The sequence below is a fragment of the Pristiophorus japonicus genome, chromosome 12, assembly GCF_044704955.1.
Source record: "Pristiophorus japonicus isolate sPriJap1 chromosome 12, sPriJap1.hap1, whole genome shotgun sequence".
NCBI classification, from domain to species: domain Eukaryota; kingdom Metazoa; phylum Chordata; class Chondrichthyes; family Pristiophoridae; genus Pristiophorus; species Pristiophorus japonicus.
This window is the reverse complement of record NC_091988.1, coordinates 101364595-101378679: the sequence shown is the minus strand read 5'-3', so window position 1 is coordinate 101378679 and position 14085 is coordinate 101364595. Positions and strand designations below refer to the sequence as shown.

The 14085-nt window shown below is 46.4% G+C and overlaps 1 protein-coding gene across 8 annotated transcripts in view; it reads left to right on the top strand.

The window, feature by feature from the left end:
* dnah1 (dynein, axonemal, heavy chain 1) overlaps nt 1–14085 on the top strand; it is a 668552-nt gene that overhangs the window by 437881 nt on the left and 216586 nt on the right. For all 8 annotated transcript variants that reach the window (XR_011596078.1, XM_070895813.1, XM_070895814.1 and 5 more), the window contains 3 exons: nt 4019–4179; nt 10594–10751; nt 13378–13551. Coding sequence is in view for 7 of the 8 variants with exons in the window: in XM_070895813.1 (XP_070751914.1) it covers nt 4019–4179; nt 10594–10751; nt 13378–13551 (493 nt within the window). In the remaining variant the exon portion in view is untranslated. The remainder of the gene's footprint in view (nt 1–4018; nt 4180–10593; nt 10752–13377; nt 13552–14085) is intronic.

Below are 14085 nucleotides of genomic sequence, written 5' to 3'. Positions count from 1 at the left end.
TATTCATGAGATCTGTGAAATTAGAGTTTTAAATGTTATGATGGTTCAGTATGTTAGATATTGGGCTTTCGCCGACTCACTTAACTGTAAGGTCATGTGTGAAGCGAGTCTCTGATCAGTTTGTAGTAGGCATAGAGCTAGTTAAGTTTCTCTGTGATCCATTTTTCATTTACTGCTGTCAGTCAGTTCTAAATGGTTAAAATGTAAATCTCACCAGAAGAGTAATGTACTAACAGCACTTATTTGGCTTAGCTGGGTGCACACTAACGGTGGGAGCTGAAAATTCTGTGTAGGTGAAATGTAATGGAATTTTTCAGTTCAACGGAAGAGGCAGAACAGCTCATAAATACTTGAAGCTTTTGCAAAAAAACTCAAAGATAGTGGCTGCCCATTGCTACCCTTTGCCAAGGTGGAAGGGGTACAGAGGTAAGAACTGACCTGCAAATATAAAAGAAAAGGGAATCTTATGAGTCTGTAGATAAGTGGTGGAGCAGCTCAGCCCCCAACCTCTGTTTCATAGTTTCTAATACGGAGTTGGTACTTCATGCTTACAAGGAGTTCGGCACCACGGCCAAACCTCAGCATTGCACCATCATTAAGATTGCTTTGCATCTTACGAACAAGGCCATGAGCTTGTTGTGGATGATTGCATCAACATCACGGCCCTGACTTGGTTGAGGGGTGATGACACCTTACCCTTAAATGAAGCCTCCCCGCCCGGCCATATCTTCCACCACTTGTCCCGCCCAGACCACCATGGTGGCAGTGTGGCTCTCATCACCAAATCACACCTTGGTCTGTCCCCCGACTCCTCTGGCACTGTCTCCTCCTTTGAGCATCTCGCCTTATTCCACCCCTCTCACCTCTCATTTAACATTCTCGTTCTCTACCACCCACTCAAGTATCATAAAAATGTTATTACCGATATTTCTTCACTGCTTTCCACCCTCAGACACTGCACCGAGCGACTTCTCATTCTCCGTGATTTCAATCTCCACCTCAATTCATCATGCTCCCTCTCCTCTGAGTTCACTAGCCTCCTATCCTCCCTTAATCTCTCCCTCCATTAAACTCCCCAACCCATATTCACGGCCAGCCCCTCGGCCTTGCCATCTCTCATGGCCTCTCTACTCCCATCGTGTCAATCGCAGATATGGTCACCTCTGACCACGTCCTCGTTTCACTCTCTACCCACATCCCCATTCCAACCCCCCACCCCAACCCTACCTCCTGTGTTCGCCTCTGGAAATAACTCTCTCCCGACTCTTACAACTGCACTTATGAAATCCTAACTGTCCAGCCTTTGGCCTTCCATTCACCATGCCAGTTCTGCAGCTACCGATCTTCCCAACCCTAGATCCTATTAAAACAATACTCTCTCACCCTGGCCGTTCCCCCTGGTACGGCTCTCATCCTCACTCCCTTAAGTCCAAGGGTTGCAAACATGAACGGATGTGGTGAACAACTAGTTTAGTCATTCACTGCCAGATCTGGCTGGACCACATAAAGCATTATCGGGTCCTGCTCTCGTCTGCCAAAACTGCTCACTATTCCAGAATCATTCGGGAATGCAAAGATAAACCCTGGCTTCTATTTACCACTGCTAACCGTCTTCTTAAACCCCTCTCCCCTGTCTACTCCATCCTCACCACCGACAACAAATGTAAGGAGCTCATGGACTTCTTTGTCTCTAAGATTGAGATCATCCGTTCAGCTGCCTCTGCCACTTCCCTTCTCCCCCTAGCCAATTGGGTCAAACTTCCTCTAAGGTTCTCACTTGCCCTGGCCCTGAACTCACATCTTTTTCTAGTTTTTCACCAATCTCCCCTCGTGACCTCTCTGCACACATCCTGTCCATGAGACCCACTTCCGGCTCCCTCGACCCTATTCCCACCAAACTGCTGACCACCCAACCTCCTTTCTGACTCCCATGCTAGCTGACATTGTTAACGTTTTTCTCTCCTCAGGCACTGTCCCCCTCTCCCTCAAATCTGCCGTCATCACCCCTCTCAAAAAAACAACCCTTGACCCCTCCTTAACTGCTGCCCCCATCTCCAACCTCCCTTTCCTCTTCAAACTCCTTGAACGTGTTGTTGCCTCCCAAATCCATTCCCATCTTTCCCACAACTCCATGTTTGAATCTCTCCAATCAGGTTTCCGTCTCTGCCACAGTACCGAAACGGCTCTCATCAAAATAACAAATGACATCCTTTGTGACTGTGACAAAGGTAAACTATCCCTCCTCATCCTTCTTGACCTGTCTGCAGCCTTTGACACGGTTGACACTCCATCTTTCTCCAATGCCTCTCCACCGCCGACCAGCTGGGTGGGACTGCACTCGCCTGGTTCCATTCTTATCCATCTAATCGTAGCCAGAGAATCACCTGCAACAGCTTCTCTTCCCAATCCTACATCTTTACCTCTGGTGTCTTCCAAACATCTATCCTTGGCCCCCTCCTAGTTCTCATCTAAAAGCTGCCCCTTAGCGACATCATCCGAAAACACAGCATCAGTTTCAACATGTATGCTGATGACACCCAGCACTACCTAACCACATCTTCTCTCGAATCCTTCACGGTATCTAAATTGTCAGACTACTTGTCTGGTTGAGCAGAAATTTTCTCCAATTAAATATTGGATTGACCGAAGCCATTGTTTTCGGTCCCTGCCACAAACTCCTTTCCCTAGCCACTGACTCCATTCATCTCCCTAACATCTGTCTGAGGCTGAGCCACACTATTCGCAATCTTGGTGTTATATTTGACCGCCTATTTCCACCCTCATAACATCGCCCATCTCTGCCCTTGCCTCATCTCATCTGCTGCTGAAACCCTCATCCATGTCTTTGTTACGTCTAGACTTGACTATTTCAACGCACTCCTGGCTGGCCTTCCACATTCTACCCTGCGTAAACTTGAAGTCATCCAAAACTCGGCTGCCTGCGTCCTACCTCGCACCAAGTCCCAGTCACCCATCATCCCTGTGTTCGCTGACTTACATTGGCTCCCGGTTAACCAACACCTCAATTTCAAAATTCTCATCCTTGTTTTCAAATCTCTCCATGGCCTCGCCTCTCCCTATCTCTGTAATCTCCTCCAGCCTCACAACCCCCCCGAGATATCTGCGCTCTTCTAATTCTGCCCTCTTGAGCATACCAGATTATAATTGCTCAACCATTGGTTGCCTAGGCCCTAAGCTCTGGAATTCCCTGCCTAAACCTCTCCGCCTCTCTACCTCTTTCCTCCTTTAAGACACTCCTTAAAACCTACCTTTTTGTCCAAGCTTTTGGTCACCTGCCCTAATTTCCCCTTATGTAGCTTGGTGTCAAATTTTTTTTGTCTTGTAATACTACGTTAAAGGCGCTATATAAATACAAGTTGTTGTTATATCTGTATCAAAGTGTGAAGTGCAACATCTGAATTGTAGCAATTGTGTGCACTGACATACTGGGCAGAGCTTTCAGCTTTGGCAGGGGTATAGCAAGGGCCAATCTAATATCACCCAGGTTACACCCCTGGCAGAGTGGAAGGCTCCGACAACTGTTTAGATATATTATAGGAACATAGGAACTTGAGTACGCTATTCAGCTCCTTGAGCCTATTCCTCCATTCAATTCGATCATGGCTGATCTGTATATTAATTCCATCTACCCACCTTGGTTCCGTAACCCTTAATAACCTCGCCTAACAGAAATCTATCACTCTCAGTTTTGACATTTTCCATTGACCTAGCCTCAAGAAATGGAAGATATAAATGTACCTGTGAATTTGCAAAATTAGTTACTAGGTCTAGTTTTTAATCAAAAGAGTTTCTCAGACCTTCAGACGATACTAGTTTCTGTGCCGCCTTTCAGTGAAAGAAAGAAGCCTAGAAATTATCCTGATGGAGTTTGTGTTATGGGCTACTGCCTCTGTTAAATGCATTCCTATGCTAATATCACACAGACTAATGTCTAGCCTATATTATCAGTATTCCTATTCAACAGAGTGATAACTGCTATTTTGTCCCTCCCCACAAGGCGCTGTGCATTGGGCCAACAGGAACTGGAAAGACCCTCACTGTCTCTGACAAGCTTCTTAAGAAGATGCATCCCGATTACATCTCTCATTTTCTGATATTTTCAGCTCGTACATCTGCTAATCAAACACAGGACTTCATTGACAGTAAACTCGATAAGAGGTGAGTTTGTGGATAAGCAGCTGTCCGTGCTATAGAGCTGGAAGAGTTCAGCAGCTTCTGACAGCCCAGTGAGCCACCAGACAAATGATATCTTCCAGAACCAGAGACCACCAAATGGATGATAGAAACCTTTGTTAGATTTTCCAATATTTTTTGGCATCGCCATCTTCAGAGGGCTGAGGATGAATGCATTATCCTTGGATAAGTGCGTACCTGATCCACGCATTATATTCCACTGCATTACAAGTATGCCCATCATTGTATGTTGAATTATGTATCAGTCATTGTGATGTAATTCTAACACACCAAACTGTTTTCCATTATCACTCATGTAATTTATTTGTTTTCACTTCTTGTCCCCTAATCATAGAAAGTATATTATTATACTTGAGAGGGTGCAGGAGTGACCAAAGAGGTAATTCCAAGTATCAGGAACATGATGTTGACTTAATGTTGACCATGAACTCCTGCTGGTGGGTCGTGCAGCTAGTGCCGGATTTCCTAAGACTGGCAGGCTGGAAAACACATTATTAACTGACTGCTGAAAGTCTTGGTGAGGTCAGTGCGCATGCTGATCAGTGGCATCCTGAGACCATCATGTGGTAGTTCCTAGTTGATGCCATGACACCAATACTTTGCCAATACATTGGTCAGATAATCTCAGCCGGCCTGTAGAAAGGAGACCTTGAAATATTCTGGGATGGTGATATGGGCCTAGAAATAGATCCCTGTGCCAGAACAGGTAGACCCAAGGCCCACTGGATATTGGGCCTCAGGCCTCATTTATATTAGAGCAGCGAGTCGCAGACACTTACCGGGCATCCTGAGGCAGCTCGCCGGTGAAGAGGATTTCAATTATAGGCTGCTGCATCTCATGCAACAAACCTCAGTTACAATTTGAATGAGGGAGTAAATGATCGAGAAGGCAGGCAGCGACCGGGAGAGGGGGTTAAGCGATCGGGTAGGGAGGAGGGTGACTGAGAGAGGGGTTAAGTGATCGTGTAGGGAGGAGGGTGACTGGGAGAGGGGTTAAGTGATCGGGTAGGGAGGAGGGTGACTGAGAGAGGGGTTAAGTGATCGGGTAGGGAGGAGGGTGACTGGGAGAGGGGTTAAGTGATCGAGTAGGGTGCAGGATGATGGGGGGTGGGGGGGTTAAGTGATTGGGTAGGGAGGGTGGGTGATTGGGAGAGGGGATAGAAACATAGAAAATAGGTGCAGGAGTAGGCCATTCGGCCCTTCGAGCCTGCACCACCATTCAATATGATCATGGCTGATCATGCAACTTCAGTACCCCACTCCTGCCTTCTCTCCATACCCCCGATCCCTTTAGCCATAAGGGCCACATCTAACTACCTTTTGAATATATCCAACGAACTGGACTCAACAGCTTTCTGTGGTAGAGAATTCCACAGGTTCACAACTCTCTGGGTGAAAAAGTTTCTCCTCATCTCAGTCCTCGATGGCTTACCCCTTATCCTTAGACTGTGACCCCTGATTCTGGACTTCCCCAACATCGGAACATTCTTCCTGTATCTAACCTGTCCAATCCCATCAGAATTTTATATGCTTCTATGAGATCCCCTCTCATTCTTCTAAATTCCAGTAAATATAAGCCTAGTCGATCCAGTCTTTCTTCATATGTCAGTCCTGCCATCCCGGGAATCAGTCTGGTGAACCTTCACTGCACTCCCTCAATAACAAGAATGTCCTTCCTCAGATTAGGAGACCAAACCTGTACACAATACTCAAGGTGTGGCCTCACCAAGGCTCTGTACAACTGCAGCAAGACCTCCCTGCTCCTATATTCAAATCCTCTCGCTATGAAGGCCAACATGCCATTTGCTTTCGTTACTGTCTGCTGTACCTGCATGCCTACTTTCGATGATTGATATACCACGGCACCCAGGTCTCGTTGCATCTCCCCTTTTACCAATCTGTCACCATTCAGATAATAATCTGCCTTCGTGTTTTTGCCCCCAAAGTGGATAACCTCACATTTATCCACATTATACTGCATCTGCCATGCATTTGCCCGCTCACCTAACCTGTCCAAGTCGTCCTGCAGCCTCCTAGCGTCCTCCTCACAGCTCACATTGCCACCCAGTTTAGTGTCATCTGCAAACTTAGAGATATTACATTCAATTCCTTCGTCTAAATCATTAAAATATATTGTAAATAGCTGGGGTCCCAGCACTGAACCTTGCGGTACCCCACTAGTCACTGCCTGCCATTCTGAAAAGCACCCGTTTATTCCCACTCTTTGCTTCCTGTCTGCCAACCAGTTCTCTCTCCACGTCAATACATTACCCCCAATCCCATGTGCCTTAATTTTGCACACTAATCTCTTGTGTGGGACCTTGTCAAAAGCCTTTTGAAAGTGCAAATACACCACGTCCACTGGTTCTCCCTTATCCACTCTACGAGTTTCATCTTAAAAAAATTCTAGAAGATTTGTCAAGCATGATTTCCCTTTCATAAATCAATGCTGACTTGGACCGATCCTGTCACTGCTTTCCAAATGCGCTGCGATTACATCTTTAATAATTGATTCCAGCATTTTCCTCACTACCAATGTCAGGTTAACCGGTCTATAAATTCCCTGTTTTCTCTCTCCCTCCTTTTTTAAAAAGTGGGGTTACATTAGCTACCCTCCAATCCATAGGAACTGATCCAGAGTTCATTGAATGTTGGAAAATGACCACCAATGCATCTACTATTTCTAGGGCCACTTCCTTAAGTACTCTGGGGTGGATACGATCAGGCCCTGGGGATTTATCGGCCTTCAATCCCATCAATTTCCCTCACACCATTTCCTGACTAATAACGATTTCCCTCAATTTCCTAGTTCATCCTTCTCGCTAGACCAATATGTCGAGGAACCAACTAGAGAGCAGGCCATCCTAGATTGGGTCTTGTGTAACGAGAGAGAATTAATTAGCAATCTGGTCGTGCAGGGCCCCTTGGGGAAGAGTGACCATAATATGGTAGAATTCTTCATTAAGATGGAGAGTGACGCAATTAATTCAGAGACTAGGGTCCTGAACTTAAAGAAAGGAAACTTCGACGGTATGAGACATGAATTGGCTAGGATAGACTGGAGAATGATACTTAAAGGGTTGACGGTGGATAGGCAATGGCAGACATTTAAACATCACATGGATGAACTACAACAATTGTACATCCCTGTGTGGCGTAAGAATAAAAAAGGGAAGGTGGCTCAACTGTGACTAACAAGGGAAATTAGGGAAAGTGTTAAATCCAAGGCATATAAATTGGCCAGAAAAAGCAGCAAACCTGAGGACTGGGAGAAATTTAGAATTCAGCAGAGGATGACTAAAGGTTTAATTAGGAGGGGGAAAATAGAGTATGAGAGTAAGCTTTCAGGGAACATAAAAACTGACTGCAAAAACTTCTATAGGTATGTGAAGAGAAAAAGATTAGTGAAGACTAATGTAGGTCCCTTGCAGTCAGAATCAGGTGAATTCATAATGGGGAACAAGGAAATGGCAGACAAATTGAACAAATACTTTGGTTCTGTCTTCACTAAGGAAGACACAAATAACCTCCCGAAAATACTAGGGGACCGAGGGTCTAGCGAGAAGGAGGAACTGAGGGAAATCCTTATCAGTCAGGAAATGGTGTTAGCGAAATTGAAGGGACTGATAGTCTGCCTCCCAGAGTACTTAAGGAAGTGGCCCTAGAAATAGTAGATGCATTGGTGGTCATTTTCCAACATTCCATGGACTCTGGATCAGTTCCTATGGGTTGGAGGGTACCAATGTAACCCCACTTTTTAAAAAAGGAGGGAAAGAGAAAACAGGGAATTATAGACCGGTTAGTCTGACATCGGTCGTAGGGAAAATGCTGGAATTAATTGTTAAAGATGAAATAGCAGCGCATCTGGAAAGCAGTGACAGGATCGGTCCAAGTCAGCATGGATTTATGAAAGGGAAATCATGCTTGACAAATCTTCTAGAGTTTTTTGAGGATGTAACTAGTAGAGTGGACAAGGGAGAACCAGTGGACGTGGTGTATTTGGACTTTCAAAAGGCTTTTGACAAGCTCCCACACAAGAGATTAGTGTGCAAAATTAAGGCACATGGGATTGGGGTAATGTATTGACGTGGATAGAGAACTGGTTGGCAGACAAGAAGCAAAGAGTGGGAATAAACGGGTCCTTTTGAGACTGGCAGGCAGTGACTAGTGAGGTGCCGCAGGGTTCAGTGCTGGGACCCCAGCTATTTACAATATACAATAATGATTTAGACGAAGGAATTGAATGTAATATCTCCAAGTTTGCAGATGACACTAAGCTGGCTGGCAATGCGAGCTACGAGGAGGATGCTAAGAGGTTGCAGGGGACTTGGACAGGTTAGGTGAGCGGGCAAATGCATGGCAGATGCAGTATAATGTGGATAAATGTGAGGTTATTCACTTTGGTGGCAAAAACAGGAAGGCAGATTATTATCTGAAAGGTGACAGATTAGTAAAAGGGGAGATGCAAAGAGACCTGGATGTCATGGTACATCAGTCATTGAAGGTAGGCATGCAGGTACAGCAGACTGTAAAGAAAGCAAATGGCATGTTGGCCTTCATAGCGAGGGGATTTGAGTATAGGAGCAGGGAGGTCTTACTGCAGTTGTACAGGGCTTTGGTGAGACCGCACCTTGAGTATTGTGTGAAATTTTGGTCTCCTAATCTGAGGAAGGACGTGCTTGCTATTGAGGGAGTGCAGCGAAGGTTCACCAGACTGATTCCCGGGATAGCAGGACTGACATATGAGGAAAGACTGGATCGGCTAGGCTTATACTCACTGGAATTTAGAAGAATGAGAGGGGATCTTATAGAAGCATATAAAATTCTGATGGCACTGCAGGTGGAATGTTCCCGATGTTGGGGAAGTCCAGAACCAGGTGTCACAGTCTAAAGATAAGGGGTAAGCCATATAGGACCGAGATGAGGAGAAACTTTTTACCCAGAAAGTTGTGAACCTATGGAATTCTCTGCCACAGAAAAAGTTGTTGAGTCCAGTTCGTTGGACATATTCAAAAGGGAGTTAGACGTGGCTCTTACAGCTAAAGGGATCAGTGGGTATGGAGAGAAGGCAGGGGTGGGGTACTGAGATTGCCTGATCAGCCATGATCATATTGAATGGCCTGCTCCTGCACCTATTTTCTATGTTTCTATATTTCTAGACCTCGGTCCCCTAGTATTTTCGGGAGGTTATTCGTGTCTTCCTTAGCGAAGACAAAACCAAGGTATTTGTTCAATTGGTCTGCTATTTTCTTGTTCCCCATTATGAATTCACCTGATTCTGACTGTAAGGGACCTACGTTAGTGATCGGGTAGGGAGGAGGTTGACTGGGGGAAGCAGATAAGCGATCGAGTAGAGAGGAGGGTGACTGGGAGAGGGGGGTAAGCAATCGGGTGGGGGGGGAAGTGTGACTGGGCGAGGGAGGCAGGCAACAATCGGGGTGGGAGGGAGGGATGGCAAGCGCTGGCCAGCAGCAGCCCGAGGGTGTAATGTGGAGCTGGGAGGAACACGCCATACCTCCCGGCTCCACATTCTGGTAAGTATTTTTTTTAACTTACCTCTTTGGAGGCAGCCTGCAGTGGCCCCTTTAAAGTCCGCTGGGTCGGCTGCACGTAGACCCCGTTTTCCTGAACGCAGTCCAATTTTACAAAGGGGGCGTCAAAAAGGCACATGCAGAGCACATAGAAACATAGAAACATAGAAAATAGGTGCAGGAGTAGGCCATTCAGCCCTTCGAGTCTGCACTGCCATTCAATGAGTTCATGGCTGAACATGCAACTTCAGTACCCCATTCCTGCTTTCTCGCCATACCCTTTGATCCCCCTCGTAGTAAGGACTACATCTAACTCCTTCTTGAATATATTTGGTGAATTGGCCTCAACAACTTTCTGTGGTAGAGAAGTTCACAGGTTCAACACTCTCTGGGTGAAGAAGTTTCTCCTCATCTCGGTCCTAAATGGCTTACCCCTTATCCTTAGCACCTAACGCCTGTTCCGGCGAGGACCCTGGATGCTTCTTTTGCTGCCAATACTTCCGGCGCGGAATGTGTGCATACATATATTGGATGCTATGCCGCAGTGTCATCGAATTTCTAGGCCATCCTCTCTCTGATGCGGGACAGTTATCAGGTAACATTGGCTGAGCTCTATTACAGACTAGAGAAAGTGATAAATGTTTCCTCCCTCTGATGGTTGCAGTCTATTAGAACATTGGGCTTGAAATTGTTCTTCGGCGGCAGTGCACAGCAGGCGATAATGAATCGACAGCCCTGCCCGATTATTTTTTCCATTAACTTTTTAGGCCAGTTTCACCCCACAGTGTTTGTTTATGCCCGTTATAAAATGTTCATGTTCCTAATTGTTTATGATTTTTGTTGTCAGGCGCAAAGGTGTGTATGGGCCACCACTTGGAAAGTATTTTATATTTTTCATTGATGACCTGAATATGCCAGCTCTCGAGACATATGGAGCTCAGCCACCTATTGAAATCTTGCGGCAGTGGATGGATCATCATGGCTGGTTTGACAGGAGAGTCATAGGTATGTCAGGGGCTTTACGTTTCCGTTCTTCCATGTATTCTATCTACTCCGCACAATGCAAAATCTCACTGGCTAAGATTTGTCACCTCCTCAGTCTTGAGCCTGTAGTTTCTCGCAAATTATACTGAATGTTTGGGAAGTGGCAGGCAGGGGTCATAGAGTAGAAAATCCCGGCCAATATGTCATCCATGTCATTCAAAGAATTATGGAAACTGTTGAGTTGGTACTAACCCTGCTGCTGCTTTATTATTTCAAACAGTTTGATCAATTTTCCTGGGCACTGTGCCTCGTGGTACCATCCCAATGTTGCACATTTCCAGAGTTGTCTGAAGAACTTGCTGGTGGGTCTCGTAACTGGGAGCCCCTCAGATCGGAGGTTCAGAGGGAGACCAGGCAACAAGACCACCAAGTCTTACAACCTCCCAATAGACCTTTGTGCAGCAGATTCCATCCCCTTCTCCCCACGCAAGCCCCTGCTGGGGGAGCAGGTCTGAGACAGGCATGCTATTATTGACCCGGCCCACCAAACCCAGGCGATCTGCCTATCCAGCATCTGGGCAAGGTAGGACCAGGATCATTGGCTCCAATAGACAGAACAGATAACAAATGGGTGCATCAGTGGCTGAATACTACCCAGTCAGATTTTCATAGATTCCAATCATCATTAGGAAGGGATGGGGTTTAACTAAGAGTGGGTTTTAACTGGGGTGGGTTTTGAGCAGGTGAGAGGGACACCAGCTACTCAGATAGTGGTTAAAATTCAATCTCGCTACCACATGGAGTGATTGAGGCAAATAGCATAGATGCATTTAAGGGGAAGCAACATAATCACATGAGGGAGAAAGGAATAGTAGGATATGTTGATAGGTTGAGATAAGCTAAGGTGAGAGGAGGCTCGTTTGGAGCATAAACACCAGCACAAACCAGTTGAGGCGAGTGGTCTGTTTCTGTGCTGTAACTACTATGGGGGAGAAATTCCGTATCACCCCGTTTGGGGGCGGTAATAGTCGGGAGCCGCTCCACTTCCTTCCTGTGGCGCTAACAGGGCAGATGCCTCAGCAGCGCTACGCACTGGGCTATGCAGCGCTGCCATGTCCGTTGGGCCCTTCCCTTAAAGGGACGGGCCCACGCTGCTGACTCTGCAAAAGGAAAAGCCGTCTACCTGGACCACCATGGAGCAGGGGTGCCGCGCAGTCAGCCCAGCACTCAAGCAGAGCGCCGGGCTACGCAATCGCGGCTAGGACCCCGCAAAGGAACCGGATCTGGAGCAGCAGCAAGAAGCCAAGTTTTTTTTTTCACTTGGTCACCTCACCTTTAATTTTCGCCCTGGCAGCGGCCGGCCATCTGAGACACGTCCCCAGCGCTGCTGCAGGTGGTGAAAGTCAATTTCGGGGGTCAGGGCGCTAACAGGGCAATGCACGCAGCAATGAAGTCACAATCTCTGGCGCAGGGGATCAGGTGCAAAGCAGTAGCACCGCCGCTGAACTCCCGCCCAATATGACAGGAGTTGTGAACAGCAGCGCGCCCAGTCGTTAACTCATTTGCGCCCTGTTAGCGCTAACAGGAGGCACAAATGCACCCAATTTTCCCCAATATAATTTTAGGACTTGAGGTCCAGCTTAGTTTAATTCCTGGGCCTCATTTACATCCCATCGGCCAGCTGCCAGCAAGTGAAGATCAGTAGGCCACCTGTTGGCACTCAGCTAAGTCGGGGGGCAGGTTGTGCAGATTGGGATAGCAGAGGACAGACTTTACTTTGGGGCTCACATGAGCACTTCTGATCCTCCTAGCACCACAGTGGAAAGTGTTAAACTTACCTTTTAGGGCCAAGCGGGTGCCCCACTGAGCCAGCGGTTAAATTGCCATCGAGGTCTTATGACATCATAGGACTCCGATTTCCATGTGTTCATGAGTCAGACAGGTACCTCAGCCGCCAAATAAAAAGGCCCAGTTAAAGCATGAGTGGCTGGGAATGAAACATAGAATCATAGAAATTTACAACACAGAAGGAGGCCACTTCGGCCCATCATATCCACGCTGGCCAACAAAAAGCTATCCAGCCTAATCCCACTTTCCAGCTCTTGGGCTACGGCTCTTCAAGTGAATATCCAAGTACTTTTTAAATGTGTTGAGGATTTCTGCCTCTACCACCCTTCAGGCAGTGAGTTCCAGACCCCCACCACCCTCTGGGTGAAGAAATTTCCCTCAAATCCCCTCTAAACCTCCTACCAATTGCTTTAAACCAATGTCCCCTGGTTCTTGACCCCTCTGCTAAGGAAAACAGTCGGTCCTATCCGCTCTATCTAGCCCCCTCATAATTTGGGGTGGGAACGGGGCACCAAGTTTTTGGAGCTAATTGTAACTGCATGCCTGCCCCATTCTCGCTAGGTAAGTTGGGTTAAAATCGCCCCCTGTCAGCGAAAGTATTAGTAAAGTGGTATTTGTAGACTGCTGAAGATAAACAAGACATGAGGTTTTCTGAGAAGAGCAGCTGGGGTAGTTTGGAACAAAGTTAAAATTTGATCGGATATTAGTTCTGCAAGCTTTAAACTAGCATGAATCCATTTGGATGTAATTTTGGATCATACTGCTTTGCTTATACTGTGCATATGGCCCCTTGCTGCAGGAAGCTTTAGGAAGCTAATGGATATCAACTTTGTGTGTGCCATGGGGCCACCGGGTGGAGGAAGAAACCCGATTACTGCACGATATACCCGCCATTTCAATTATCTCTCCTTTATCGAAATGGACGACAGCAGCAAACTGAAGATATTTTCTATCATCTTGAATAGCTGGCTGGGTGAGTTCCTTCGATGGAAATGATTTCTCTTTCACCATTCATGCTGGGCCCAAGTTTCAGATGGAATAGTTTAGTTTGGAGTATCTTAGAAATCGCAATTCTCGGCATTTAGTTTGCTCCAGTTCTAGTGAGTTAGTTTAGTTTCGTTTTAGTTCAGTTTTTTTTCAAAAGGGGGTGTGTCCAGCCAATTAGGCTTGTTTTGCAAGTTTAGGCAGCGAAAACTTACTCCAAACTAACTTAGAATGGAGTAAGTGTTTACTTTTGTAAGTTCTGAAAAACCTTACCTAGAGTTAAGTTCAGTGCAGGCACAGCCAGAGAAGTGGGGGGGGAGGGTGGTGGGAAGCATTAAACACAAAGGACTAAAGCATTGAACGCATCACTTAAAATGGCCTAAAACCTCTTGCAATGATATTTTGCCTTATATCTGCTGAGTGAGGTCAGTTGTTTCTCTTTTTATAAATAAGTAAGTGTAGGCTCCCGGCTGAAGCAGACACATCAACATCAACGGCGGGGGGAGGGGGGGGGCGGGTAGTT